The 26,782-nt window shown below is 40.4% G+C and overlaps 1 protein-coding gene across 1 annotated transcript in view; it reads left to right on the top strand.

The window, feature by feature from the left end:
* Positions 1-2,634: 2,634 nt before the first annotated feature.
* The window catches only part of prkdc (protein kinase, DNA-activated, catalytic subunit), a 30,316-nt gene continuing 6,168 nt past the window's right edge, over positions 2,635-26,782 (top strand). The window contains exons 1-69 of the mRNA XM_030756882.1: positions 2,635-2,797; positions 3,563-3,639; positions 3,725-3,829; positions 4,034-4,108; positions 4,289-4,397; positions 4,514-4,626; positions 4,794-4,893; positions 4,979-5,034; positions 5,133-5,163; positions 5,246-5,403; positions 5,590-5,736; positions 6,046-6,210; positions 6,372-6,540; positions 6,629-6,678; positions 6,807-6,923; positions 7,295-7,444; positions 7,579-7,688; positions 7,966-8,125; positions 8,306-8,392; positions 8,535-8,654; positions 9,088-9,247; positions 9,333-9,442; positions 9,880-9,967; positions 10,085-10,248; positions 10,354-10,506; positions 11,496-11,603; positions 11,759-11,985; positions 12,108-12,202; positions 12,592-12,694; positions 13,472-13,605; positions 13,856-14,086; positions 14,242-14,468; positions 14,564-14,772; positions 14,944-15,076; positions 15,238-15,396; positions 15,541-15,744; positions 15,853-16,041; positions 16,233-16,337; positions 16,455-16,622; positions 16,759-16,886; positions 17,037-17,244; positions 17,584-17,762; positions 17,855-18,023; positions 18,207-18,272; positions 18,351-18,414; positions 18,548-18,696; positions 18,903-19,043; positions 19,232-19,351; positions 19,461-19,604; positions 19,783-19,934; positions 20,405-20,536; positions 20,801-20,912; positions 21,111-21,235; positions 21,382-21,531; positions 21,942-22,115; positions 22,281-22,379; positions 22,546-22,756; positions 22,865-23,039; positions 23,149-23,352; positions 23,533-23,648; positions 23,777-23,908; positions 23,987-24,166; positions 24,263-24,471; positions 24,610-24,748; positions 24,935-25,123; positions 25,661-25,885; positions 26,082-26,190; positions 26,361-26,463; positions 26,553-26,715. Of these exons, the coding sequence (XP_030612742.1) occupies positions 2,635-2,797; positions 3,563-3,639; positions 3,725-3,829; positions 4,034-4,108; positions 4,289-4,397; positions 4,514-4,626; positions 4,794-4,893; positions 4,979-5,034; positions 5,133-5,163; positions 5,246-5,403; positions 5,590-5,736; positions 6,046-6,210; positions 6,372-6,540; positions 6,629-6,678; positions 6,807-6,923; positions 7,295-7,444; positions 7,579-7,688; positions 7,966-8,125; positions 8,306-8,392; positions 8,535-8,654; positions 9,088-9,247; positions 9,333-9,442; positions 9,880-9,967; positions 10,085-10,248; positions 10,354-10,506; positions 11,496-11,603; positions 11,759-11,985; positions 12,108-12,202; positions 12,592-12,694; positions 13,472-13,605; positions 13,856-14,086; positions 14,242-14,468; positions 14,564-14,772; positions 14,944-15,076; positions 15,238-15,396; positions 15,541-15,744; positions 15,853-16,041; positions 16,233-16,337; positions 16,455-16,622; positions 16,759-16,886; positions 17,037-17,244; positions 17,584-17,762; positions 17,855-18,023; positions 18,207-18,272; positions 18,351-18,414; positions 18,548-18,696; positions 18,903-19,043; positions 19,232-19,351; positions 19,461-19,604; positions 19,783-19,934; positions 20,405-20,536; positions 20,801-20,912; positions 21,111-21,235; positions 21,382-21,531; positions 21,942-22,115; positions 22,281-22,379; positions 22,546-22,756; positions 22,865-23,039; positions 23,149-23,352; positions 23,533-23,648; positions 23,777-23,908; positions 23,987-24,166; positions 24,263-24,471; positions 24,610-24,748; positions 24,935-25,123; positions 25,661-25,885; positions 26,082-26,190; positions 26,361-26,463; positions 26,553-26,715 (9,696 nt within the window). The remainder of the gene's footprint in view (positions 2,798-3,562; positions 3,640-3,724; positions 3,830-4,033; positions 4,109-4,288; positions 4,398-4,513; positions 4,627-4,793; positions 4,894-4,978; positions 5,035-5,132; positions 5,164-5,245; positions 5,404-5,589; positions 5,737-6,045; positions 6,211-6,371; positions 6,541-6,628; positions 6,679-6,806; positions 6,924-7,294; positions 7,445-7,578; positions 7,689-7,965; positions 8,126-8,305; positions 8,393-8,534; positions 8,655-9,087; positions 9,248-9,332; positions 9,443-9,879; positions 9,968-10,084; positions 10,249-10,353; positions 10,507-11,495; positions 11,604-11,758; positions 11,986-12,107; positions 12,203-12,591; positions 12,695-13,471; positions 13,606-13,855; positions 14,087-14,241; positions 14,469-14,563; positions 14,773-14,943; positions 15,077-15,237; positions 15,397-15,540; positions 15,745-15,852; positions 16,042-16,232; positions 16,338-16,454; positions 16,623-16,758; positions 16,887-17,036; positions 17,245-17,583; positions 17,763-17,854; positions 18,024-18,206; positions 18,273-18,350; positions 18,415-18,547; positions 18,697-18,902; positions 19,044-19,231; positions 19,352-19,460; positions 19,605-19,782; positions 19,935-20,404; positions 20,537-20,800; positions 20,913-21,110; positions 21,236-21,381; positions 21,532-21,941; positions 22,116-22,280; positions 22,380-22,545; positions 22,757-22,864; positions 23,040-23,148; positions 23,353-23,532; positions 23,649-23,776; positions 23,909-23,986; positions 24,167-24,262; positions 24,472-24,609; positions 24,749-24,934; positions 25,124-25,660; positions 25,886-26,081; positions 26,191-26,360; positions 26,464-26,552; positions 26,716-26,782) is intronic.

Below are 26,782 nucleotides of genomic sequence, written 5' to 3'. Positions count from 1 at the left end.
GATTACGGAAGCATTAAATTATGATAGGACTTCTTTGTGCAGTCTTGTATGAATGGGGTCTAAAAGACATGTTGATGGTTTGGAAGAAGCAGCTATTGGATTTAACTCAGAAAGATCAATCAGAGAGAAAGAGTCTAAATAAATATCAGTGGTACTGAAAGTTGCTGTAGATACGTCTGTGAGATTGTTATGAATAATTTTTTCTCTATTGGTTAAAATTGTATTTGTGACGAAATTCATGAAGTCACTAGTTAAAGTTACAGGAATACTTGGCTTTACAGAGCTCTGACCCGTCAGCCTGGCTACAGTGCTGAAAAGAAACCTGAGGTTGTTCTTATTTTCTTCAATCAGTGATGAATAGTAAGATTTCCTAGCTTTAAAAGGGGCTTTTTTTTTTTTTTTTTTCTACAGAGCAACAAACATTTTTTCTAAACTTAAATGAAGAGCTTTCAAATTAGAGATGCCATTTCCTCTCCAGCGTACGGGTTATAAAACAGGACAGAAAAAAAAACAGATATGGCTCTCTAAGCTCATCACCACTGAAAACATGCTGCACTTTAGGTCTTTAGATCTTTAGATGTTGCAAAATTATGACAGTTAATTTGTTAAAAAGGACACAGTGATTTTTTTTTTTTTTGTATCTGTACCTTGTCTGTTGGACCATTTTCAATAAATCTGAGTTCAAATGTGTTCTTCACAGAAAATTAGTACAGTTGGGGTTAGAAAAAGCCACAAAACTGCAGAATCAGTCTAAATATATTTTGGTTGCTCTATAGTTGCATGTGCATTGTATGGATGTAAGTCACATATGTCATATGGTATGACATACGATTAAAGTAACCTGTTTGCTTTTTAAATTCCTTAACACAAAAGTGATATGAGTACATGTGGCTGACCAGGTTAGATGTCTACAGCCTTCTGTTGCTCTGCTGTTTGCTTCAGGCTGACACAAACACTTGGTTTCTTGGTAATAACAGGGTCACAGGTGTGGATTCCTCCTATCTACATGATGAAACACTCCTGCCTTGTCTGTGGCTCATTCTTCACAGTGGTTATGGTCTACATTACTAAGCAGGTGTCGACACTGCAACAGTAAGTCAGTCATTCAGTGTTCGTCATATTGCCTGGACGGATGTGAAATGCAGTGTGTCTCAAAATACAAGGTACCTCCTGTCACTGAGCTGGTCAGTGATGCTCAGCGTCAGTAACAGATTCCCCAGAAAACTTAGGTTACAGAGACAGAATGATATGGCTCTCTGTCAGTAAAGGACTGAAGGATCAGTCTTTCTAGGACACATTCCTGCTCTCTGGGATATAGAACATTGCATAGAGGCAGTTCACAAACCACAAGACCCACAGAGCAGATGTCAGTGGCCTCTGAGACAGTTTGGCACAATGTGACTTGTGCGGTACATAATATTCCACATCACTTACAAAAACAGAAACAAAAACAAAAACCCCACTCGTGCCTCAAAAGCTTCTGTATATTGGCACTCAAGGTAGTTGTTTTATAGATCTTTTGGATATACTTTGGAGTTTAAACGTGCCAACACACATGCACAGAGAGAGAAAGAGAGAGAAGAAGAAGAAAGAATAACAAATCTTAAACACATAGCCTAGGGTAGTCCTGAATCCCTGATGGCTGTAATATCATTGGTATTCACTGCCCTCTAGTGGTGAAACCGAGGACCCCATTTCAGTCCTGTGATAACTTCTGATGAGTACTTTTACAGAATAATCATAATAAATTATATTCGTTCTCTGGTACACGCATTTACTGAGTACACATTTTATATACACTTTACATAATTTCAGTGCAAATAATCTCGACTACATAAATATTCACATTACAAAAAACTGAACAGATTTTTAGAGGTATCAGTCTTGGTGTTGTCTGTACTGATGATGTAAGAATAAATCCGTATAATAAACTGTCAAAAAAAAGTCCAGTTACTTTTCCTGAAATGTGTGGCTCTGTTTCCTGTTTACTCCAAGAAAACATAACAGCGTTTAAAATGTACTCGTTACTAGTAAAATTTCATTATCAGTGATTTACTAGTGAGTCGTGTAGTGCATACTGTGACCACTAGAGGGTATTGTTTCACTCACGCTAGAGTTAAAGCACACACTGTATCGCTACGTTTTTCGATAATCACTTCAAAGGAAAGCCTAAGTAATTACTAAAAACTGTTATAACATCAATTCCAAGTGAGGAGGCAGACTTAAAAAGAAGAAATTAGAAAATATATTTATAAATGTACAGAGTGATCTTTTTTTTATCACTTTTCTAATATATGCAAATATTTTTAATACTTATCTGATAGGGACTTTTAAAATAAACCTTACAAAATTAGAGCAAAATTAATTAGATGCATGCAACTAGTGTGGGATAATTTAGTTTAGAGTGTAATATTAGTTCCTCAAGTGCCCAAGTTCAGGCTTTGTATTCAGGGCTTTTATTTTGAAACACTTGCTGCGTGTGTGATTCTTCCTGATGTGAGGAGTCTGGGACTGAATGACTGACATGTTCAGTGTTTAGCTAGTTAGAAGAGCTTTCTCTGGTCTCTGTTTGCTTTCTTAACAGATAAGTCGGTCTCTGTTATGCTATTGCTAGCTTAACCCGGCAGTCCAGCTATGTCGTCCCTCAGCAGCGCTGCTGGAGGGATCCAAGGGCTCCTTCTGAAACTTCACGAATCACTTGCAGACGAAGACATCCGAGCGGCAGCCTTGAAATGTCACGATATTATCGGTGATTTGGGACACGAGTGCATGGTAACACCAACCGAGAATGAGCTCGGTAAGACACAAAGTCCATGAAGTGCTCGCTTTGTTGTCCGCGCCGAACTCCCTTAACAATATGGCAATTTCATGTTTCTGGTGCTTCTGTTGCTGATGAGCGTCAAGCATGTTGCAATAGGGGTTTATTGAGGGGTTTAAATGGTGCTTATCTGTTCGTCATACAGACAGTGCTTAAGAAATATCAATAACTTTATTTTATCAGCCAATTTAATGCAAACTCTTCCGGCAAAACTCTGGTGGGAGTCCAAACACAATAAAGAAAACACGCGATTCTTTGACGCTAAAGACGGTTTCCAGGTGCACTGCAGCTCAGATGCACGTGTTCATTATTAAAGCTACGGATTTTAAATGTTACAGAATTACAAGGAAAAGAAAAGAGTCAGTTGTTTTGCAGCACAGTTCAGAGGTCTGCAGGATGTCGGTGTGACCACAGATTCCCTCCCGTGCTCTTTATTCCTCTCGGGGATTCAATGTTTTGTTCAAACACAGGAAAACATATAGCTGATGTTCTTACAAAACAGCCACAATCTTTGACCCTGGTCATCTCTCAGTCTGGGCTCCAGTCGCAGCGTCCTACCAGGGTTTAACTGCCAGTAACTACCTTGCACATGTTCTGCAGCAGAACATTTAAAACTGCATAGATATGATTAATATTTGAAGTTAAGTGCTGTTTCACACGTGCATATTTCATTATGATGGACCTGCTGTATCAATACAAGTATTAAGATTTCGGATTCCATCTTTGCATCTTCATCTCATCAAGCACTGCAGACGTCTTTATTGTTCTCCAAAGACTACGGGCTGCTCGCCTTCCTCAGGAAGTCCCTGGCTTTGGATGAGGTGGGTTTCATGAAATATCCAGTAAATAATTAACTATGCAAGTGAGTGCTAAGTTCTTATGTTGGCAGAAACATCTGTTTTTCAGCTGCGGGACACTCGGGTTGAGATCTTGGGATTTTTGGAGAAGTTCTTAGACAAAGTCTCACCAACGGTCAAAGGTTGGGAGAAGACTTACGCCACTGACATAAGAGTAAGTTGTCCATTTAGAACCAGAGGAGCATCACTGATTTATTTATTAATGTATTTTTTACATGTATGTCTTTATTGTGTGTTACATGATAAAGACAGGGCTGTTACTGATGAGAGAACAGGCATCATTGCTATATTAGCATTATTACTAGTACAGATTTGCTTTTATGTGTTTAAATATGTCATAAATTCTTTGCTTTCCAAGGATATGTGCATTGTCGTGTACACAAAGGAAAAAGTGGCCAAATCTAGGACCCCAGTGCTGGAGCTCCTTATTAAGGTTGGTTTCTAGTGGCAGATGATGTATTTTTTTCCCACAGGAACTGCCCTCAAACCTGAGGACAAGAGCCATTATAAACTGCAAGTGTTGCTCTTAATGGACTTTGTAATATAACAAGACTTAAAACTAGATGTACTTTTGTTCTTCTTAAAGATCGTCCTTGTTAATGTGTCTCTTTAGGTTCTCCAAACTACAAAGGCCTCCAGCGTTGCTGCAGACTTTAGAATCTCTGAAATATTTAACAAATATTACAGCGAACTTTGCCAGAAGAGCAAATTGCCAGATTCAGGTGAGTGTTCCTTTAATATTAAACTTTGGTTCGCAGGTCAGATGGAGGCAATAAAAATGAAAAGTGCTTTGAGTCATTCATTATTTTAATTTACTTTTTTGTGAGCTTTGTTATAGTTCTTGGAAAAATCTACGAGTTGCTGGGAGTTCTTGCGGAAGTTCATCCCAGTGAGATGGTCAACAACTCAGACAAACTCTACAGGGCCTACCTAGGAGAACTGAAAGATCAGGTATGAGGCATTAATGCAGAAAAGTGAAGGCAAAGTTAGGACTAATTAATTGCTGTCATGCACAGGGATTATTTCTCTTTCATTCCATAACTGAGCTACAGTTTTTTTTAATTTTCTGAGCATGACAGCAGCTGCTGGGGGTTTTTTTTGGTTGTTTTTTTTGGCAGATGACCTCTAAAACAAAGGAACCCAAGCTCTTAGTTGTTGCTGGATGTCTGAGAGGAGTCACTGCCCTAATGGTCAACTTCAGTAAAACCATGGAAGAAGGTGGGCGCTTGTGTGCTTCTGCTTAGATTCATAAGAACTCATCAGAACGATTTCTGTATTACTAGTAATTGTTTCTGATTCGCAGACCCGGCAACATCAAAGGAAATTTTTCAGTATGCCTTCAAGTCAATTAGTCCCCAGGTAATTCAATGAGGACAGTTTTTTTTGCCTGTCAGGGTTGGAGAAAGTTTATCATGGCGCAGCTGTTTTTTGACTGCCTATTTATTTATTTGTTGTAGATGGACATGACTCGCTATGCAGTCACATTTGGTAAGGCTTGGCATTTTTTTGTGAAAATGCTGATAAAAGTTTTGAAAAAAAATAGTCTCTCGCTGATCTGTTTCTTTGACAGCTGGGCTCAGGCTGTTCACCAGACACGCCTCTCAGTTCAGCAGCTGCCTCATGGACAACTACAAAGCTTTATTTGAAATCATGTCCAAGCTCTGTGGACACATCAACGGCGAAATGAAGAAGACAAGTTACTATGCGCTCGAGGCCTTCCTCAAACAGGTACAACACCTCAGGTCATAACCACAAAGGCACAACTGGAGTGACAAGTTTGTACAATGATTAAAAATAGCCTCCTTTTATATCCTGCTATTGTTATTTAGTGTATGTCTCTGCATGTGCCCACAGAGGTTAAGAGTCTAAATATTTCTCAATTCCATGCGGTGCTTTTGTGATCATTTTTTTCAGGTTGCAATGTTGGTGGCTGATAATATTGAGGAGCATAAAACCAAGCTGAAGTTCTTCATGCACAAGTTCTGCGGCATCATTAAGACCATGGACTCAACACATAAAGAGCTTTCGATCGCCATACGAGGATATGGATTCTTTGCAGCTGTATGTAAATGCAAAACATTTAAGTAGCAAATACAAAAAGTCTATCTCTGTCCACATTAATGAATTGTATTGTTATAATCTAAAAATCTGCCTGCATATAGTCTTTGCCTAAACAGTGCTTCACATTTGTCTTCTACAAGCTGTGGAGTACTCTTAAAGTGGACCTATGTGCACCAAAGCCCAGCATGAGATAAATCAATTAGTAGTATTTTGAACTGTTAATCGTGCAAAGCTACTCTGGTAATCTTTCAGCTGCTGTTCATCCATAGCCTTAAGTTCTTATTTATTTTGAAAAACCTTTTCTTGTAGCCGTGCAAGAAGGTTTGTCCACAGGACGTGGACTTGATGTACACAGAGCTGATTCAGCGCTGTAAGCAGATGTACCTGACAGAGTCTGATGGGGAGGATGACAGCTTCTACCAGCTTCCCAGCTTTCTGGACTCTATAGCCAGTGTTATTATTCACCTGGACAAGGTAAATAAAAAAAACAAACAGTTCCATTGCAGTTTCACTTGGTGTTAAACAGCAACACGAGAGGGCTTGTCTAAGGGGAACACTTCTCAGGGAAGGAAGAAAAGACTAACTGCACTGTAAATGGCTGTCTCCTGAGCTTCTGTTTGTTTCAATGGCCCCAGATTCCAGAGGTATATACGCCACTGCTGGAGCGCCTCCTTGTGGTGCAGATTGACAGCTTCCCTCAGTACAGCGAGAGAATGCAGATTACTTCCAGCAGGTCCATCCTTAAGGTGCTCGTTGCCATTGCCTCTAAAGGGCCTGTCCTGTGGAGTTTCATTAGCTCTGTGGGTATGTTGATCATGAGCGAATCAGACCTGCACCAAACACCTTTGACCATGAAATGCTGTCCTTTAGTGATTTATTGCTTCTTTTTCAGTGCACCAAGGCTTGATTCGTGTGTGTTCAAAACCCCTCACGCTTTCTGAGGTCAGGTTTATGTATATGTATACATAAATACCTGCTTGAGTGTCTTATTTGATGTGAAAATTATTTCCTCTTAAATAATAATGTGCCTTTTACATGTTAATAAAGGAGATTTCTCTGTCTTTGTACAGGACGCTGTGAGTGGTTCCTCTGAGTCCTCCATAGTTCGCACTGGGAAGTGGAAAGTTCCAGCTAGTCACGACTACCTTTCTCTGTATAAAGCACTTTTAGACTGTGATCAGTTGAAGGTACATTTATGTTCTTAGGTGTCATCATTTTAATAACATTTGCCTGTAATAATACACATTACATTCTATTTATATATTACATCTTGAAGACAGCGTTTACACATTCCATATTGGAAATGCCTCCCAAATTAATTTGTATCTTCTTCTGTCCTACTGTTAAACTACATTAAGTTCTGATGGTCAGTAATTAAAATTGTACAGAAGTACTTTCAAAGCCTCATATGTTCACTTTTGTCAATATTCAGATAGATTTTATTTTGAGGTGTGCTGTATTTGCTATTAACAGTCAAACTGTCTCTGTGGCTAGAAAACGTCGATTCAATAATCTGCATTTTATCTGAAGTCTCGTTCATTTGTCTCGTCCTCTGTAGGATTCCGGTTTTTTGGATGGAGCGTTTGAAAGTCAGAATGCAGCTCTCGGGTCTTTGAGCCGTCTCCTGTATGATGAGCTGGTGAAGTCGATCCTGCGCATTGTGGAAAAACTGGACTTGTCAGTGCAAAAAGTAACAACAGGAGAGGAGGTGGGGTCTCTAATGTTACATGTAAATGTGTTTTTCTGATATTAACTGATAGAAGGGGGGATTTAAGCATCAGTTTAAATACTGTTTCTGCTGGTTAACCCTCAGTCCCTGTCACTTGTCTCTTTCTCGGCCAGGCTCCAGATGATGCAGCCCACATGCTGCCCTCCTCCGACCCCACAGCTCATCTGTTGCCCAATAAGGTCAAAGACTTCACCGCCTTTATCAATCTGGTGGACTTCTGCAGGTAACTGAGGCAGAATTTCCACATCTCTTCCATATTTTCCACATGGTAACATAACTGTGTGGGATTCCTTTTATTTGTCTTTTTTTTTTTTTTTTTTTTTTTAACCGCTGGTGTAAAACTGGCTTTGAAATTTGGATCTTGTTACCTTAGACTGCACCTTGTTGTCTTGTTCACCTTACATCGTGATATGAAGAACAGACACCCACATCTTTTTGTAAGTTTACAGCTCCTCTTAAAAGAACTGAGGTGAAAACAGTTTTCTTTCCTGCCTCCACAGTGAGTTGTTGCGGAATAAACACATGGAGTATTTTCAGTCTTGGATGTATCCCCTAAGTCATGAGCTCATCCTCCACTCCATAAGAAATCCTCTCGTCAGTGGCTTTTACAAGCTGCTTTCTGTCACCATGAAAATTGCCAAGAGACTGAAGTACTACCAGGTAATGTCTCCTGTCTTTGTTGTTGTTAAAATCCATTTCAGGAGACCTTATAGGTCAGATAATTTGATTATTTATTTATTATTCGTTAGGCGTGTGATGATTGCTGAACTGAAAGAGAAAATTAATTGAAAAGTGCTGCAGTGTCTACAGTACAAATAATGCATATCTGCTTTTGAACAGGGAGTTGGGCTGAGAAACTCTACGTCCCCCCAGAGTGACTCAGTGAAAACTGCTTGTTTTGCACTCTTCTCTAAGTTTGGAAAAGAGGTAGCTTCTCATTACAGTGCATTTGCAGGAATGTGGTAAACATTCTTGCTGGGGCCATAACTTGAAATAGAGGTTTACTGAAAACTTTACAGGTGACATTATTTATTTATGTGTTTTATTTATGTGTTTTTCTTCCAACTAGGTGTGTGTCAGAATGAAGCAGTACAAAGATGAGCTGCTGGCATCCTGCTTGACATTTGTCCTCTCATTGCACCACAACATTGTAGCTCTGGACATCAAAGCCTATTGTCCTGCTCTTGAGGTGGGATTCTTTTTTTTTTTTTCCCCATGATATTTATGTGCAAAAAATACAAATGTACAGTAGGTGCAGTGATACTTGGGAGGGCATGGGAATATTGAGGACTAGCTTTTACCGCCTCAATTATCAGCAATACCAAATCAAACTAAGCATTGACTGAAAAAGATGATAACATCTGCTTTTAGATCCACTTTTATGTCATCAGGGAAAAAGCATATTTAAAAGTCAGGTTGCCTTTGCACCTTTTTGGGTGGTGCCAGTAAGGCTTTCTTATTTCCTCTGACAGGCCTGTGAGGGTAAACAAACTAGGTTGGAATACACTGGTTCAGTTTCACTGGTTTAATTTCTAAATTAATTAATTGCCATTTTTGCCATGTTTGCTGCCTGATTCTGAAAGCATACACACGTGTGTCTGTGTGCTCGTGAATGGGTCTAGAATGCTCTGAAACTGGGTCTGAGCCACGTTCCTTTGGCCAACGCTGCCTTAGATGCTCTTGAGGACTGGTCCTCCCACATTCCTCTGGAGACGATGCAGCCCTGCTACACCAGCATTCTTCCTCTTCTGGATGGATACCTGAAAACCTCCTGCACTGACAGTAAGATGGATGATAGCTGAGACAAATTACAGGTCGTCAACTGGACATATCATAAACAGTGTAAATTGGATGTTGTTTGCTTTAGACAAAGATGAGAGCAACTGGGAGGTGATGTCTTCTTCTTCTTCAAAAAGTGAGAGAGGATACAGCAGAGTGATGAGGAGGCTTCTGAAGAAATCCAATCAGCTTTCTATGGTAACTGATGAGAGAAACCTCTTTCCTTATTTTGGAAGCAGCTTGCTCATAAAATACTGGTACATTGTGTTTTTTCTTAGCCTGGTCTTGACTATGACTATTTCATTTTTGTTACATTCATAAAGTAGAATGAGCACAGTTTAACCTCTACAGTGTTTGATTGTGACAACCAAAACTCCAAAAGTAAGATTCAAATTTGAGTAAGAAGTTGTGTTTTTATTTATATGTCAACTACCATAACAGTTGTAGTTAATATACAGTCTGGTTAATTCAGTTCCATAGAGTAGTCTTTGTATTTTTATCTACCAATGCAAAACTAAGCGGTCAGGATGATTTCTGTTGAACTACTTTATATGTAGTACTGAGTCCAAACACTTTATGTTCCTGAGAACAATAAAAGTGTTGCATTTGAGCTCACTGGTAACTTTTGATTGCAGGAAGATGCTCCTCTTGTCAAGGTGAGGCTGAGGGTGGTGAAGCTGCTTGGTCACCTGGGAGGAAAGTTAAATAGAAACCTTGTAACTGGTAAGGATTTCAAAAACCACCTCATAGTTTTCTTCTTTCTTTTTTTTTTTTTGCATTGACTTGTTATGGCGCCGTGGGCGCTTTTTGTTGATCTTAAGCTTTTGTTTTGCCATTTAGTGGTCTCCTCAGAGGAGATGATGAAGAAATTTGTCTCCTGGGATGCTGAGAAAAGACTCAGCTTTGCAGTGCCGTTCAGGGACATGAAGCCAGTCGTCTACCTCGACCCATTTCTGCCTCGCATCAGTGAACTGGCGTTGTCCACAAGTGACAGACAAACTAAAGTATGCCATCTAACTTTTGTTTCTGAAGATGTTCCCTCATTACTCAGGGTAAAAAAAAAAAACGTAAAAGATATGTCTCATCTGCCCTCCTCGTCTTTGATGCAGGTAGCAGCTTGTGAGCTTCTTCACAGCTTGGTGGTCTACATGATTGGGAAGAGTGCTCAGATGGTTGAAGGGGAGAATAGTTTGCCACCAATGTACAAGCTACACAAAAGGCTGTTTCCTGTTCTACTGCGTCTGGCCTGTGATGTTGATCAGGTATTTTTTTTTTTTGCTCCATCAAATTTTCTTGATGGCAATCCCAGATACTGTTTTCATTGTCCATACTGAACTAAATATTAAGCACACTTGTTTACTGACTTTTTAACTGAGCCAAGGAGGTTATGCTGTTGGTAGCGTTTACATGTGTGCCTGTCATTTTGTCTGTAAACACGATGGCTCGAAAAGCTTTTGGAATGAATTCTGATCAAACTTTGTAGGGGTGTAGAGTGGGGTCATGTTAATAATCCATTCAAATTTGGCCTACATCCACCAGAGTTTTCAAAGCCTTAAAACATGGAAACTATGATCTCTTCAAGTGTGGCCTGTACCGGCATGTCAGACAAACATGTCAGATTTGACCTCTGAGCTACATTTCACATCTACCTTTCCTTCAGGTTGACCCCAAAATGTGTTATATCGTTACAGAAAGTGCTGTCAAGAGAAAGAGAATGAAGCTGCATGTATAAAGAATAAAAAAATTTTTTTACTTTACTGCACTACAAGCTTCTTAAAGTGTGTTTAAAAAGAACAAAGAAAACTAAATAAATGTATACAAAACAATAATATTCCCTTAAAAGTAAATACTGCCAGAGAGTGAGCTGCTGTATACTCCGGAGTGCTTCTTGTTAAACATTTTTTCTTTCAAATGTCTCTTTATTGATTACTGAAAATATATTGACAGATACAATACAAAGCCATGTGTAGTAATCAAATTTTAACAGATTTTAACCCACAAACAAAACCCCAGACTTGTTAAACATTTTTAAACATTGTTTTTCTTCTGCCATTGCATGTTGTGTATAATGCACTAGTTCTTGTTGGTTTGGTTTTATTCTGAGAATGATATTGTGTTTATTTCGCTGATACACTGATGTATCTAAGCCAGCAATTCACATGAACAAATCAGTGAACATGGAGAGAATGTTCTTTCCTGCAGCAACTTGTGCGCAAGGTATGTTATACATCTTTCTGAATGTTTTTCCCAGGTAACCAGACAGCTGTTTGAACCACTGGTTATGCAGCTCATTCACTGGTTCACAAATAACAAGAAGTTTGAGAGCCAGGACACAGTTGCTGTGCTAGAGGCCATCCTGGTAAGCTTTCCAATTCTACTGAAGGATTTCTAGGGTAAACACAAATGTGAGACTGCGCATCTATAAATATCACTACACTGCTCTCAGATTGATCACATAGAGTTGTTTCACTATAATAATTTAATTCCCTGTCTCACTTGGTTGCTTATCTTCAGGATGGTGTGGTTGACCCAATGGACAGCACTCTCAGAGACTTCTGTGGCCGCTGCATTGAAGAGTTTGTCAAATGGTCTATCAAGCAAACCACCCCCAAGCAGCAGGAGAAGAGCCCCACCAACATGAAGTCTTTGTTTAAGCGCATCTACAGCCTGGCTCTCCACCCCAATGGCTTCAAAAGACTTGGTGCTGCCTTAGCATTCAATAGCATCTACAGACAGTTCAGGTAGAAAACATTGCTGCCTACTTAAATTTTCCCACTAAACTGTTACCGCGGCAGTTAACTGGGTCCTTTGAATTTAAGGATATTTTGCTGTCCTGAATGCTGTCATCTTTGTCTCTCTCCAGGGAGGAGAATTCATTGGTGGAACAGTTTGTCTTTGAGGTTCTTGTCATATTTGTCGAAAGTCTGGCTCTTGCACACTCAGATGAGCGATCTATGGGTAATTGTTCTTTCACAACAGCCTTGCAGATAATCTCTATATCATAAGACTGATTATGTAAGAACTCTATTTTTAGGTTAGGGTGTCAGCTACAGTGCTGTAAGCAACAATTGGTGTGCAGCTTTCAATTATTGCTTAACGTGTTCTGCTTAGTAACATTGTTTGTTTATTTATTATTTTATGCCAGAATTTGCTGAAACTGATTTGGGGTTTACATGTTAGTGTGTTACTGAATATTCCTATAAATGTGTGCAATACTTGCACATATTTATACAAAGTATATTTCAAGTAAATGTGGAAAAAAATGCTTGTATTTAAATTTGGCCAAATAAGGTTAAGGGTATATTTGAATATTTATGAAGCTTTTCTTACTACTCCTTCATACTCAGGTACATTGCAGCAGTGTGGCAGTGCCATTGACCATCTAAAAAGAATAATCAAACACAAGGCCCCCAGTCTCAATCAGCACAATGCAAAGAGGCGCATCCCAAGGTTGGTACTATGTATGCATATCAGTCTCCAAGCTGTTGCTAACCTCCAGGCTCAGGCCAAGTAAAAATGCTTCCTACTTTTTTTTAAGTTATGCTCCCGCGCAAATAAAGCATCCGTCTGTACATCAGGTTTTACTTTTCAAGTCTAGAGACTCCAAATCTACAAGGAGTAAAGCCATGAAATTTGGCACGTGTTTTTTACACTTCAGATATATGAAACACGATATTCATATTCCTGGATGTTTAGTACGCTTTGTACACTTTGGCTGTATTTATCTGAAGTGGGGAGTAAACAACATGGAGGATTCCAGCCTGCTAATGCTATGATAATAAATGCTAATAATATGCAGCCTCTTTCTCATTCCTGATTGGCTTAGCCTAATCCTGTGCTCGTATTGTGTTGTGTGATTGGCTATACGTATTTGACCATTAGTGACAGCAATGGAGAAAGTGGGAATTCCCCATATTTAGTAGCTGACCTAGGTCACTGAACAGCTGACTTCTACATTTATTTTATATTTTCATTAATCACGGGAGGATATCCCCATGAGTGGTGGATCTTGTTGCTTTTATTAATTGTATATTCAATTTAGTACTTCAGTGATGTACATATTGCAGTATATCACACTATGACCTAATATTTCAATACTAACAGTTTCTGCCTTCTCCATATGAAAATGTAAAGAGGTGAACATAAAATAATTAAGGAAAAAAATTGATAGACTAATACATTTCACACACTTGTGTTCGTTCTTTTTTTCTCTCCCTCGTCTTTCAGGGGCTTTCCACCAGATGAAAAGCTTTGCCTGTCAGACGTGGTTTTATGGCTTTTGGAACAATGTGGCCGCCCTCAGACCGAGTGTCGCCACAGATGCATGGCGCTCTTGTATGAGTTTATCCCCCTCCTCCCAGGTGAGAACCAAGAGCTTAATTTTGTGAAGGTAGCCTGAAAATAGAAAAATGGTACACACAAAAAAAACCAAAAAAAACCCACTTTCTTATAAAATTAAATTTTGATTATCAGGTTAAAATAACTTAGTAGCAGAGAATTAGTGAATAGCTTTGACAGCAATAATTCATAACAAGTGTTTCAGCTATACTGCTGTTCTAAATTAACTTTTGCCAGACATAATATAAGTGAAATCTTGAATGTGTGACTTAGGGAAGAAATCTCCACCTCAGTGGTTGGATGGCATGCTGAAGGATCATGGCACAGATTTCCTGATCTCACGGTTTGAGGGCGGAGGTCTCTCGTCCCAGCCAACGCTCAGGGACCTGACAGGCCCGTTCAGTGTCAGAGCCACCCTGCAGTGGATGGACCTCCTGCTGGCTGTTCTGGACTGCTACAACACTTTCATCAGCCTACACATCATCAAGCCTCAGTACATTCTTAGTAAGTCTGTATTTGTGCAAAAATGGGATGATGATTAAAAAAAAATAGCTTGTTCAAGTTCAGTGGTGTAAATAACATCAAATGAAAACAAAAGCTTTCATTTTGACATCAGTGTTGATTCCGATTATTCCAGTTAACTTTATTTCATTTTCAAGGCTCAAAAGACCAATCGAGCTTTCTGAAAGCGGTGCATTTTTTTCTGACGGAGCTGGCCACTCATGAACTGGTAGCAGCAGAGAGCTGTTTCCCACTTGGTGAGAAGACCTCTCACTTCAGCCCAAGAGAGGTGGAGCAGTACAGCTACAGCAAGTGCACCATCATTGTCCGGCTGCTGGAGTTCACCACAATGATTCTTCTCAAAGGAGACAAGGAGCTTTGGAAGGTATCGTGGAATTATGAGCACTGACAACAAGAAACTCAGTCCTGATTCTTTCATTTCAAGGTTTTTACTTACTGTGTCCTAATTTTTATTCACAGTTTCTGGAACAAGATTTTTTTTGCTCAGTTTTTTTTGAGTTGACTGCGATGGTGGTGTGTGAGCCGTCCGGTGTAGGTTTCAACATGGCAGATGTGGAGGTAATGAAGAACCTACCAGAAGTGTGTGTTCCTCTTCTCAAGGCCCTGCTGGCCTCACCTTACCGCGGTCATCTTGAAAGCAGCTTGAGGACAAAAATCTCACGTAAAAGGTGTGTGTGTGCGTATGTGCTCTTTCACTTGGAGTTTGCTGTTAGAGGAAAAAGATATGGGGCTTTAATATTAATCGGATTATCAGACGCTTCAGTGAACATGAATACTAGTGCAATTATCAACACCACTAATGTTTTTTCCCTCTTAAATTTCTTTAATAAACACCGCAGTGTAGAGGATTTGTGCACTGTAGACCTGTACCATTCCAGCACTCTCAGCCACCATGACCAGATGGAGATGGTTCTGTCTTCCTGTAAGCAGATTAACAAAGCTGGCTTCCTCAGCTCCATCCTGCACAGCCAGGTATGAACATTAAACTAAAGTTAAACCATTCAGTAATCCTGTAGTCAAAACACAGAAGTTCCTTTGATTTATGTGCTGACATATTAGCTTATACATTTTTTAGAATACTTATTGCATCACCTTTAATGAAGGCACTGACATAAACTCTTTTGTGTATTAAGGATTCATCTTATGCCAAAAAACTTGGGTCCCAGCTTCTAATGACTGTGTATAAAGGCATAGCACCAGGAGAAGATAGGAAGGCACTTCCATCATTGGATGTAAACACCAGAAGGGTTGCAGATGGTCTGCTTCAGCTTGCCTTTTCTCTCAGTCAGCAGGTCAGTGCTGCCGCTGTAGGTGGGTCTGATAAAATCTGATGATAGTGAATCAGTCAACGGAGTCACTGGACTAGAGAGCAGATGTGAAGGTAACTAGTGTTTTACTGCTTCCTACTGTTGTACATTATTGCTATTTCTTTGCAGAGTGAGCAGTTGGTGGATTTGCTCTTGAACACCATCATGCTTTCTGTGCCCGTATCCGGAAGTCACAGCCACAACTTCCTGAGCTTCTCGCATGGCGAGTACTTCTACAGCCTGTTCCAGTTGACCATCAACACAGAGCTGCTGAGAAGTCTGAACACAACAGTGCCACGCCTGATGAAAGCTTCTTCTCAAAATCCCAGCATGGTAGTTTCGATTTTTAGTTAGTTTAAGATAAGGCAATAGCTATGGGCATGGAAAGAAGGATAACTGTTATTCCAAACATGAATTTTTTTTTTTTTTCCTGGTGTTCAGGTGAGCGTGTTGCTAAATGGTATGTTGGACCACAGCTTTAGAGAAAGATCAGTGAGGAAGACTCAGGGAAAGCAGCTGGTTGAAGAGGTGCTAAAGCGATGGATGAGTCTGCAGTCATGGTGGGAGGGAGATTCTTCCACTCCAGAGAGCAAAACTGCCATTCTCCTGCTGCTCTCCAAGCTTCTGCAGGTATCAAGAAGTTAACGTTACTGCTGCCTCCCCCCTGCCACAAAGCACTAAAATAGAATTGTTTAAATATATTAAGACCCTTCTAACAGTAACCATCAGGCTGTTGTCCAGTGCAGTAAAAATCCCTTCCTATACTGGTGTTTATCTACTGATGATGAATATTATTTTTTTTTTTGATTCGCTTTAAACAGATTGACTCATCTGTCTGCTCCAACATCAGTCATGAAGCGTTCAGACCAGTGTTTTCCACTTTCACTATGCTGCTGGTTGACATGAATCTGCCACTGAATCTCAAGGTAATAACATAGTTGATTTACTTTAAGCAATGGGACAGTTTTTAGCCTCTTATGTATTAAGTTCTCTTTAAATCAGTGAATCTTTGTCAGTTGTCTTGAATTTCCTCAACTTTTCAGAGCCAGGCCCTTCTGGTGTTGCCCTTCTTCACAACACTCCCAGAGGAGCCACTAGCTGAGCTGCAGGTGGCTCTTGACACCCTGGTAGCCTCGCACTTCCCCATGCAGTCTGATGAGTTTGCTAAGGGCTCCCTTCACCGCAACAACTACATGGACTGTATCCGTAAGGTAAGCCTAGGGCTTTAGAAAGTAAGGATGATAATCACTGACCAAAGGTTGTGCGTGCGTGAAATACCCTATTTGTCTTGACTATATAAGATTGGTTAAACTGGCAGTTTGCTTTCATTCATTTTCTTTCTTTTAGTTGCTGGATGCCCTGGAGCTTTCTCAGAGCCCACTCCTACTCAAACTGCTTGCAGGAATTTTGTGTCGAGACACAAAGCACATCATGGAGGAGCAATTCCAAACCTGTTTCCAAAGAATTGCCAAGCGGTTAGTAAAAGTCTGTGGGAGCTTACACAGAGCTTGAGGTTTCTGCTTTTTCTTTAGGTGTAGACACGCATTACAGCAGTGACTCTGACCTTCACTGTTCCATTATAGGGAGATGTATTAGTTGCTTTCACCATGTTAATGTCTGTTTAGGGCAAACGGTGAGCGGCAGCTCCAGCTGCTGTGTACAGTTTATGGGGTGATTCAGCAAGGTGATGTGCCAGTGAGCTCCATGCTGCAGGCCATGATGGAGAGAGTGCTGCTGCCTCTGGCCTCTCACTGCAGCACCAAGGCCCTGAATGACTTCTTTGTCGCAAATGTCTTTGACATCATTTCCTTCCTGCTCAGTCGCTTCACCAAGGTTCGCCTCTTAGCACAAGTTGTGTTGTTATATCAAATTGGTGCATGATTATTCCGTGGGTTCTTCTTTTCCCTCCAGACCCTCAAAAATGCATAATCTGTTCTATGTATTGGTTAGTATTATGATCAAGCTGCTGTGAAAGGAAATGCTATTAAATGTGTCTCATTGGCAAAATAAAAACTAAAATCATAGTGATTGACTATATTTTAAATGACTGACAGTGAGAAAGTCTATGCAACCTCTGTCCCATTCTGTTTTTGTTTCCCATATCATCATTATTTCATAAGTTGAAGAATCAGAGTGACATTTGCTCAAAAGATCATTTATTTATTCTTTAAGTCAAATGAGACAACCTTTGAGACCCAGTTGCTGAAGAAGAATGGCTGCTACAAGCTGATGGAGCTCCTGTATTCACGGCTTCCCAAAGAAGAGGTTTACTCGAAAGAGTCCCGCATTAATCAAGCCTACTGTCGCGCTGACAAACCAGAGGGAAATGAGATGTCCAAGACTTTGATCAAGTAGGACCTCCAACGCTTTGGCTGATTTTGTTCCTTTTTATTTCACGAATCAATGATTCATGGAATCATCACATTCATTTTATTTCAATTAGGTCGTGCTTTGAAGCCTTCACTGAGAACATGGCCGGCGAGACTCAGCTCCTTGAACTGCGGAGACACTATCACTGCGCCGCGTACAACTGCGCCGTCGCCGTCATCAGCTGCAGCTTCAGCGAGCCCAAATTCTACCACGGATTCCTCTTCAGTGAAAAACCAGAGAAGGTAGTGCATTGTTTGTGCTGTATAGACACAGTTTAGTACAAAGCAGCACAATTAATTACAGGCTTAAGTATATTTTTCATGTGCTGTAATCCATGTAAAATGGAGAATGGTAGAAAGTTTACTGTAAGGGAGTTAAGAGGACCTTATTGGCTGTTTTTTTTTTTTTTTTCTCCGGTTTTCCAGAATCAGTTCATTCTCGAAAACATCATCGACATTGAAAGGACTTACAGCTTTCCGATTGAAATTGAGGTATTATCTTTTTTTTTTTCCTTATGTGTACCTTGAGTTTTAGTCAGGATTTATTCATTTATTTTTTAAACATTGCAGGTCCCACTTGCAAGAAAGAAGAAATACATTATGATTCGAAAAGAAGTAAATGAAGAGAATGGAGGTAAGAAGCGCTCCCAGGCAGGGTTTAAACTTTCTGTCAGAGAGCAGCTTAAAAATGGATCTTACTGCACGTTCTGCCTCTTTTAAAAGCTGATGGTGTTTGTTTTCTGTGATTTATGTTGTGGTTTCTCCAGAAGCTCCAGTCTATCTGTCCTCCCAGTCGTACATGGCTGACAGCAGCCTGAGTGAGGAGATGAGTCAGTTCGACTTCTCCACGGGAGTCCAAAGCTTTTCCTTCAGTTCCCAAAACCCGGAAGGACAAAAACAAGCTGTTTCAAAAAGAGTTAGTTTTTCCTCTCTCTCTCTCTCTTGTTGTCTTTTAAAATGGGAAAACTGAGTCTAAAACGACTCTCACATCACAGGCCAAACATTTTTAAAAGCCTCGATGGAAAGCAGTGTACATATGTTAAGGAAAATGAATTTGCTGTTTTCAAATAGCTCTGGTTTTGTGGTCATCTGGAAGGTCTGTTGACATGTTTGTACATGTAGGAGACACCGGAGACGAGTCCATCCCAGGATGCAATGGTTGATCTAGAAATGGATGAGCTAAACCAGCACGAGTGCATGGCGACCATGACTGCTCTCATTGGGCACATGCAAAGGAGCAATATAACCCCCAAAATTGAACAGGTGAGGGGCAAAGTACAGCTGGCTTTCATTATCTGAACAGGTGACACTGGACAGGAGTCTGAAGGCCTTTCCTTCAAATCCAGTATTTTTTATATGCAATTACAATGATCTTATCAGTTTATGTGATCAGTCTGTGGTCAATACTGAGGTGCTTGTGTCAATCCAGACGTTCTCTCTTTGTAAATCAGGGAACTGTGCCTAGTGAGCTTCCTCCATGGATGAAATTTCTACATGGAAAACTGGCAAATCCAGCAACACCTCTGAATATTCGACTCTTCATCTCAAAGCTGATCATTAACACAGAGGAGGTGAATGTCCCTCACCGAATGCTTTCAAATACAGTGTTTGTTAATAAAATAGTTTGTAAGACTCACTTTGTTTGTTTTTTACTTCTTTGTTTGTATATTTTTTTGGCAGGTGTTTCAGCCTTATGCCAAGTACTGGCTTGGGCCGCTTCTGCAGCTTGTTGTCTCTGGAAACAATGGAGGAGAGGGGATCCATTTTATGGTGGTGGATGTTGTGGTTACAGTGCTGTCGTGGACAAGCCTGGCCAGCCCCAAAGTTGGTCATAGTTCCATTTTAAAAATGAAAATTTGAACATGTGCTAACAAATCAGTTGGAATTCAAGGATTTTTGCAGGATTTGTTGCCAGCTATAAGTCTTTTTCTTGTTTGTTGCCTTTTATGATATAATACATATCTTAAAATAAGTCTGTCATTAGTAACTTTTATCATCTAAGGGTAACCCCAGAGATGAAGTCCTTGCCAACCGGCTGCTGGAGTTCCTGATGAAGCACAGCTTTCACTCTAAGAGGGCCGTTTTCCGCCACAACCTGGAGATCATCCGCACTCTGGTAGAGTGCTGGAAAGACTGCCTGCACGTGCCTTACAGGTACTACCGACACAAGCTTAGTGCAGATGGCACATGTAGTACAAGATGCTGTTCTCAAGTTCAGGAGAGGAGGCATGGGTGATCAGTTATGAATATGATGTTCGATAATTATATGAATTTCATTTGGGAGAAAGGAGAAACTCTGTGCTCCTAACTATTATCAATGCAAAGAACCTAAAGTTCCTGCTCATAAAGCTTCTGAGTTGCCAGAGTACAACACTCACTGATTATCATGTCAGTGATTTTTGTCTCAGATGAAGTCCAGATAAAGTTAACAGTAATCAACACTACTGGATTATTTAAGCTGCTGGCATCCTATCCATATACATCAAAATCTGCATCTATTTACCAACATTTTTTACATAGGCTGTGGTGTAGACAGTGGGACTGAAGTGTGATGAACAGAAAAATGTGTGTGTTTTTGAATCGATCTGTGATCCTTGGCTTTATCTCTTCTCTTGCCTTCTCAGTCTGATATATGAGCGATTTTCTGGCACTGACGCTAACAGCAAAGACAACTCTGTTGGGCTTCAGCTGCTGGGAATCATCTTAGCAAACAACCTCCCTGCTTACGATGCGTCGTGTGGAATTGAATATGAGAGGTAAAATTTTCATGTTGGAAAATGCAAGTTGATGTCAAGTAAATCAGCAGCTGGGGGGGCGAAGGGCAGAGTTGGGTATATTTTTGGCAAATCCACCTGGAGGACATCCATCCATCCACAGTTCTCCTGCAGTATTGGTCACAATTTAATCAAACTTGCTGACATTCTGGTCTCGTATGTTGTAGCATACACATCACAGATGTGCTATGTTGCAAAAATATAATTTCTGCATGTGTGTGTTTTGTTTTTCCCGTTCTCCTTCAGTTACATCCAGTCTCTCACCAACAACATGTCCTTTGTAAGATACAAAGAAGTTTACTCGGCTGCTGCTGAAATCATCGGCCTCATCCTGAAGAGTATGAGTGAAATCGGCGAGGTATGAACTTCCTCTGGTTTTGGTGGAATTACAGTTAGATCTCATTTATGTTTATGGCTCACCCACCTATTAGATTTAGTTTGACATGTCTAGGTGGTGTAAGCAGGTGTTACTCCTGATGTTAAAATGTTAAATGTTTTTCCCTCGTAAGTATGACTTTGATTTTTTTTTTTTTTTTTTTTAATGTTCGTTGCTCAGCAACATCAAGAACTTCTCAGTCTTGCTGCAAGTAAGATAACAAACCTGAAGAAAAAAGAGCAGGATGACAAGTTCATTATTTGCTTGAACAAAGTGTCAAAGCACTTTCCTCCATTTATGGATCGGTAAGTTTACATTTCAAGTGTATTTATTGTATTCGTTTTTTTATAAATTTTCCTTTCACCGTACCACAGGCTTAGTTTAATTTTCTAAATTATTATGTTACCTTCCAAGCTATTGTTTTTATTTTTTTTTTTTTTTTCTTTTTCAGGTTTGTCAATTATGTGTTCTTCCTCCTGCCAAAGTTACACGGCATCCTAAAGACTAATTGCTTGGAGTGTGTTCTGAGCCGAGCTGATGTCATTCCAGACATCTTTCTGCAGCTGAAGACCACCGGCTTCATTCAGATGATGAGCCACAGGTGAGTTCCTTACTGGTCTTCATAGTCGCTGCCTCTGTTTATTTCCTATTTCTTTTCTTTCTTTCTTTTTTTCTTTTTTTTTTTACACATTTTTACGCCAGCAGAGCCAAAGTTTTGAATGTGTTTGAGGACTCAAGTAAAAATCATTTAAAAAAGCATTGGGAGAGCAAAGGGAATTTGACATTCAGGACATTCTGTCCTTAATTTGTGGATTAAATAATTATAAAAGCAGGTGCTGATAGAGCTCAATGGGTTAAGCAGGTGATCCATATGCCAAAAGGCTACTGCAGGGTCCTGGGTTTGATTCCCACTGTTCTCTGTCCAGGCCAAAAATAAATATTTTTAAAAAATGTGTAAATTAATAGCACATAAGAGGACTGAACTGTGTTCCTCCACATTTCTGTGTTCAGGGATGAAGCGAGGCAGAGAGCCTGCCTCGATATCATCCACAAGATTCTTGCCCGTCTGTCTCCGGTTGAGCTTCAAGAGCTTCTGGGCTCTGTGACGGCTTTCGTCTCTCATCCTTCTCCAGTTTGCAGAGAGAGGATGTACGACATCCTCATGTGGATCCAGGACAACTATGGGTGAGTCTTTTTGGCTTCCTGTCTCAAATAGATCATAGTTTATGACTTTTGTGTGTTACTACTTATTCGTGCCTTATTGTTTAAGGTAGTGTTTTCAGCTTTTGGCCCACTTGCTTTTTCAGCAGGGTCAGTTGACCGTATTATTTATGTGACTTTTTTCTCCAGTGATGATGAAAGCATGGAAGACAGCATATCACTGGAGATTTTCAATGCAGCTAAAGAAACACTGCTTCAGGGATTGTCAGAAGAAAATCAAGGCCTTCAGTAAGTAGAATTACTAGGTTTCAATTTCATTATTTCCAAGCTTATATAAAAACAGAGGATCTTTGTATTGTTTTATTTCATACATCTCTATTTAGTTCATCTTTTCTTTCCCCTTTGATGTTGTGTACTACAGTATATAAAATGCTCACTTGTTTTATCTTTACAGGCTTTATGTTTGTAACTTCTGGAGTCAGGAGAAGCGCCTCCCCACTGCTACCCTTGAGCGAATGTTGATGGTGCTTCATTCTCTGTACTCCTGCAAAATAGAGAGGTCTTTTTTAAGCTTGGTCACCAATCTGCTCCTGGAAATGACAAGCCAGAGTCCCGACTTCAAACGGAACATGTTTGAGTATCCGCTGTCCGAGTGCACCTTCCAGGTTGGGATATAATTTTCTTGGATTTCTCAAAAAAGAAGGAGCTTGAGTTTTACTTGCATGTTACTAAGGAGCCTGATTTGTGAATGACATTTTGATTTCACTCTATAGGACTATGTGATTGATTCCAACTGGCGCTTCAGGAGCACAGTAATGACCCCCATGTTTGTTGAAACCCAAAGCTCTCAAGGCCCAGAGAGCGTGGCAGCATCTCAGTCTGGCACGATGAAGGGAAAGCTCAGAGCCACACAGACTTCATTAGAGTTCAGCCAGACCCAAGCAGAAGGTAGTGCTGTGTTTCAGTGTCCCCGCATTGAACTGTCAGCTTAATCCAGAATTTGGTGTCAACACAACAAATATGAGTGTGGAAGTTAACACAGCTACGTTTTTCCCAGGTCGTCGTACTGCATATAACTGGCTGACAGGCAGCAGTGTGGACACGCTGGCAGAGTACACACTTGGCTCCGAGTCTCTGTCGTCTTTGCTGGTGTTTGATAAGAAGGCAGAGAGGCAAACCGCAGCAAGAAGACCAGTAGGAGAAGGCTTTGGCCTGAGGCGCCTCACTGCATCAACAGATGAGGTGGACAGTCGCACTAAAGGTTAGTTCCTTTAAAAAAAAAAAAAACCTGCATTATTAACTAAATTCATTTTCCATATTTGAACTAAAAAAGTTGTATATTAAATAAGCACCACCACAAACACATTTTGTTTTAGTAAGAAGAGACTAAAGTTTCACTCAGTGAAAAGCTTTAAATGTAAATTGTACTGTTTGTCAACAGCAGCAAATGAGCAGCGTGCTAACATCCTGAGACTGAGACGCAGATTTCTGAAGGATCGGGAGAAAGTCAGTTTAAGTTTTGCCCAAAAGGAGATCCAGCAACAAAGGCAGAAAAAGGTATCCTGCAGGCTCGGGTTCAACCAGGAGCCACTCAAACCAATATGCTGATTTTCTGTTTGCTGTCACTGACTTTCCCAGCCTGTGAGTGTCTCTAAGAGTTAGTGGGTCTGTTGTGTTTCCCACAGGAAGAAAAAGCCAATCAAGCCCTGAGAAAAGAGGCTCAGGTGACTTTGTATCGTAACTACAGAGTGGGAGACTTTCCAGACATCCAAATCCCATACAGTAGCCTCATCGCTCCCCTTCAAGCTCTAGCACAGGTAAGACTGCCACCGCCCTCTGTTTGCATCCAAAGTAGTATGTTGTATCAGTAATATTTTTTTTCTTGCCCTTACTAGAGAGATCCAATTTTAGCCAAACAGCTGTTCAGCTCCCTTTTTACTGGTATACTGCAAGAAATGGACAAACAAAAAAGGCCAGAGGAGAGCGCGAGGATTAAAGAGGAGCTGCGGTGCAACATGAACTCATTCCTGAGCAAGAGTACACTCTGCTTCCCTCCATTCATATCATGTGTGCAGGTAAGAAGCTGTTTTAATAGTTTAACTTCCGCTAAAAAATATTGAAAAATGACTTAATCCTCTGTTGTTTTGTTTTGTTTTGTTTTTTTGTTCTAGGATATGTGCTACCAGCATAAGGAGCTGCAACAGCTCAACCCAGCTGACATCAGCTCCACCTGCCTCATGAGTCTCCAGCAGCCATCGGGTATCCTGCTGCTGGAAGAGGGCTTGCTACATGCTGATGGCCCCACTGAGCGTCCTGCCAAACGGTCACGAGGACGCAAAGAAATCCCCCCAGACACCAATAAATGGATTAACCTCGCAAGGTATTGCTGTATAATTACTGCCTTACAGCTTTCATTTTCAATGTGTTTGATGGCTTTGAATACCACACTACTGAAAGATTCATCACTGTCACTGACAGTGGAATATTAACTGTGCTGTTTGCATCCTCTGTTATCCAGGCTTTACAGATCCTTGGAAGATTATGATGTTGTGCGTGGAATCTTTGGTGGTAAAGTTGGGACCAAGTCCATCACTTGTGCTGCACTCCAAGCTGAAGCCAACACGGACTTCGCAGAGGCTGTGAAGCTTTACAATGAGGTTTGGCATTTTCCCATGACAGTAGAAGCTGGTGGTTGAATTCCATTGTATACAATATGTAAATAATTGTATTGTAGAAGAACAATAAAGAAGTGTAGCATACAGCTAAGGTGGCTAGTGCACATACATTGGTACATTTTTACCAGATTGTTTGCAGTTTGTTTAAACGCTCTTCCTTACTGTCAGGCTCTAAACACTGAGAACTGGTCTGACGGTGAGCCCACAGACGCCGAGAAGGACTTCTGGGATAGAGCTGCTATGGAGGCATATAGTCATCTGACCGAGTGGAAGTCTCTTCAGTACTGTTCCACTGTGAACATAGATGAAAACAACCCACCCAACCTGGAGATGATGTGGTCAGAGCCTTTCTACCAGGTAACCCAAATGATTTTACAGTTTTGAAATTGCCATTTCCCTACCATTGAAGCCTGCATTCTTCCTCTATTGTAATGGCTCAAATTGAAAATCTACATTTTACATTCACAGCATTTGAATTTCCATTGCTTTCCATACCTGAAGAAAACAATCAATGTTTAGTTACTTTAGAATGAGCCCTTTATATCTACAGAAGAAGCAGACCCTTTAGCACAGACTCGGTTGTGTTGCACCACTTTATTTCTACAGTCGCCCTGATTACACAGACTATATAGTGGCTCTAGAGGGTCTCTTTTACTTTTTTAGCACCTGTAGGTTTTTCTACGTGTTTGTAAAGGAGACTAAGGGGTTATGCAGTTGGGTGCAATCTTCAACCTCACCACTAGATGTCACTAAATCTTGAAAACTGTGTCTTTAAAATTTAAAAGAATGGTATAGGTAGGATAACAGTGTGTAATAAAAGGCTTCACGGCATGTAGTGACATTTTTGGTCATGCTTGAATTGTTTTGCTTACATGGCTCTTGCATTTGTCCTAGGAAATGTACCTGCAGCACATGATACGCAGCATGTTGAAGCAGCTGCAGCTGGGCGAGAGGGACCAAACACTTCTCAGCTTCATCGACAATGCCATGAAGTTGGAGGAGCGCAAAAAGCTGCTGGAAAGCCATTACAGTCAGGAGCTTAGCCTGCTCTACATCCTACAGGAGGACTATGACCGCGCCAAATACTACACAAACTATGCCATGCAGCTCTTTATGGAGGTTTATTCTCACACTCATCTCTTTGTCCATTGCCTTTGAGTCTTAGATCAAAGGAGATCACTATTATTTCATAAAAGAAATGCAAAAAAACCTTGATTATATATGTACAGTTTATTGTTTTTAACTGTATAAGCAGAAAAAAATGTGTTATCTAGATTTAATTATTGCACATACTTAATCTGTTTGCCTCATACAGAGTTACTCCAGTGTGGATACGCTCCTGACTAACAGCCGGCTGACCATTCTGCAGTCAGTGCAGGCCTTGACTGAGATCCAGGACTTCCTGTTGTTCATTAAAGGAGAAGGTAAGTGGTTAATAGCTATTAAATGCAAATAATAAATATCCTAATTCCCCATCTCCTCCTTTTTTTTAAAACAATAATTGGGAATATTTTTTCTACAGCTGTCTTTATTTGAATTTTTTTTAAATATTTTTTGTCATGCTCTTAAAAATTTTGCAATATTTATTTATTAGTGTCTGTGAGCTCCCTCAAGTACCTCGTCAAATTATGGACTGAGCGGTATCCTGATGCTAAAGTGGATCCAGTGAATGTATGGGACGATATTATTACATCTCGGTAAGAATGCTCGGCTTGCAAATCTTTTAAATACATAAAGACAAATAACAAAACTTGATACAGCCTCAAATTTCATCTCTGTGTTTCAGGTGTTTCTTTTTGGATAAGATAAGGGAAAAGCTGAGAGGCCATGCTCTCTCTGACAGCATGGAGGTGGACGGTTCAGATGACCCAGCGGGTGACATTGAGACATTAGTAAATGACTGCAAGTTCAACATGAAGCTACGCATGGCTGATGGAGCCCAGAAGCAGGTGAAGAAACAAGTGTGGAAGTTACTTTATCTGTGCTGTCACACGCTATTCCAGCAAACTCACCCTG

This window comes from Archocentrus centrarchus, chromosome 20 (genome assembly GCF_007364275.1).
Source record: "Archocentrus centrarchus isolate MPI-CPG fArcCen1 chromosome 20, fArcCen1, whole genome shotgun sequence".
NCBI classification, from domain to species: domain Eukaryota; kingdom Metazoa; phylum Chordata; class Actinopteri; order Cichliformes; family Cichlidae; genus Archocentrus; species Archocentrus centrarchus.
This window is presented reverse-complemented; position numbering and strand designations above follow the sequence as displayed.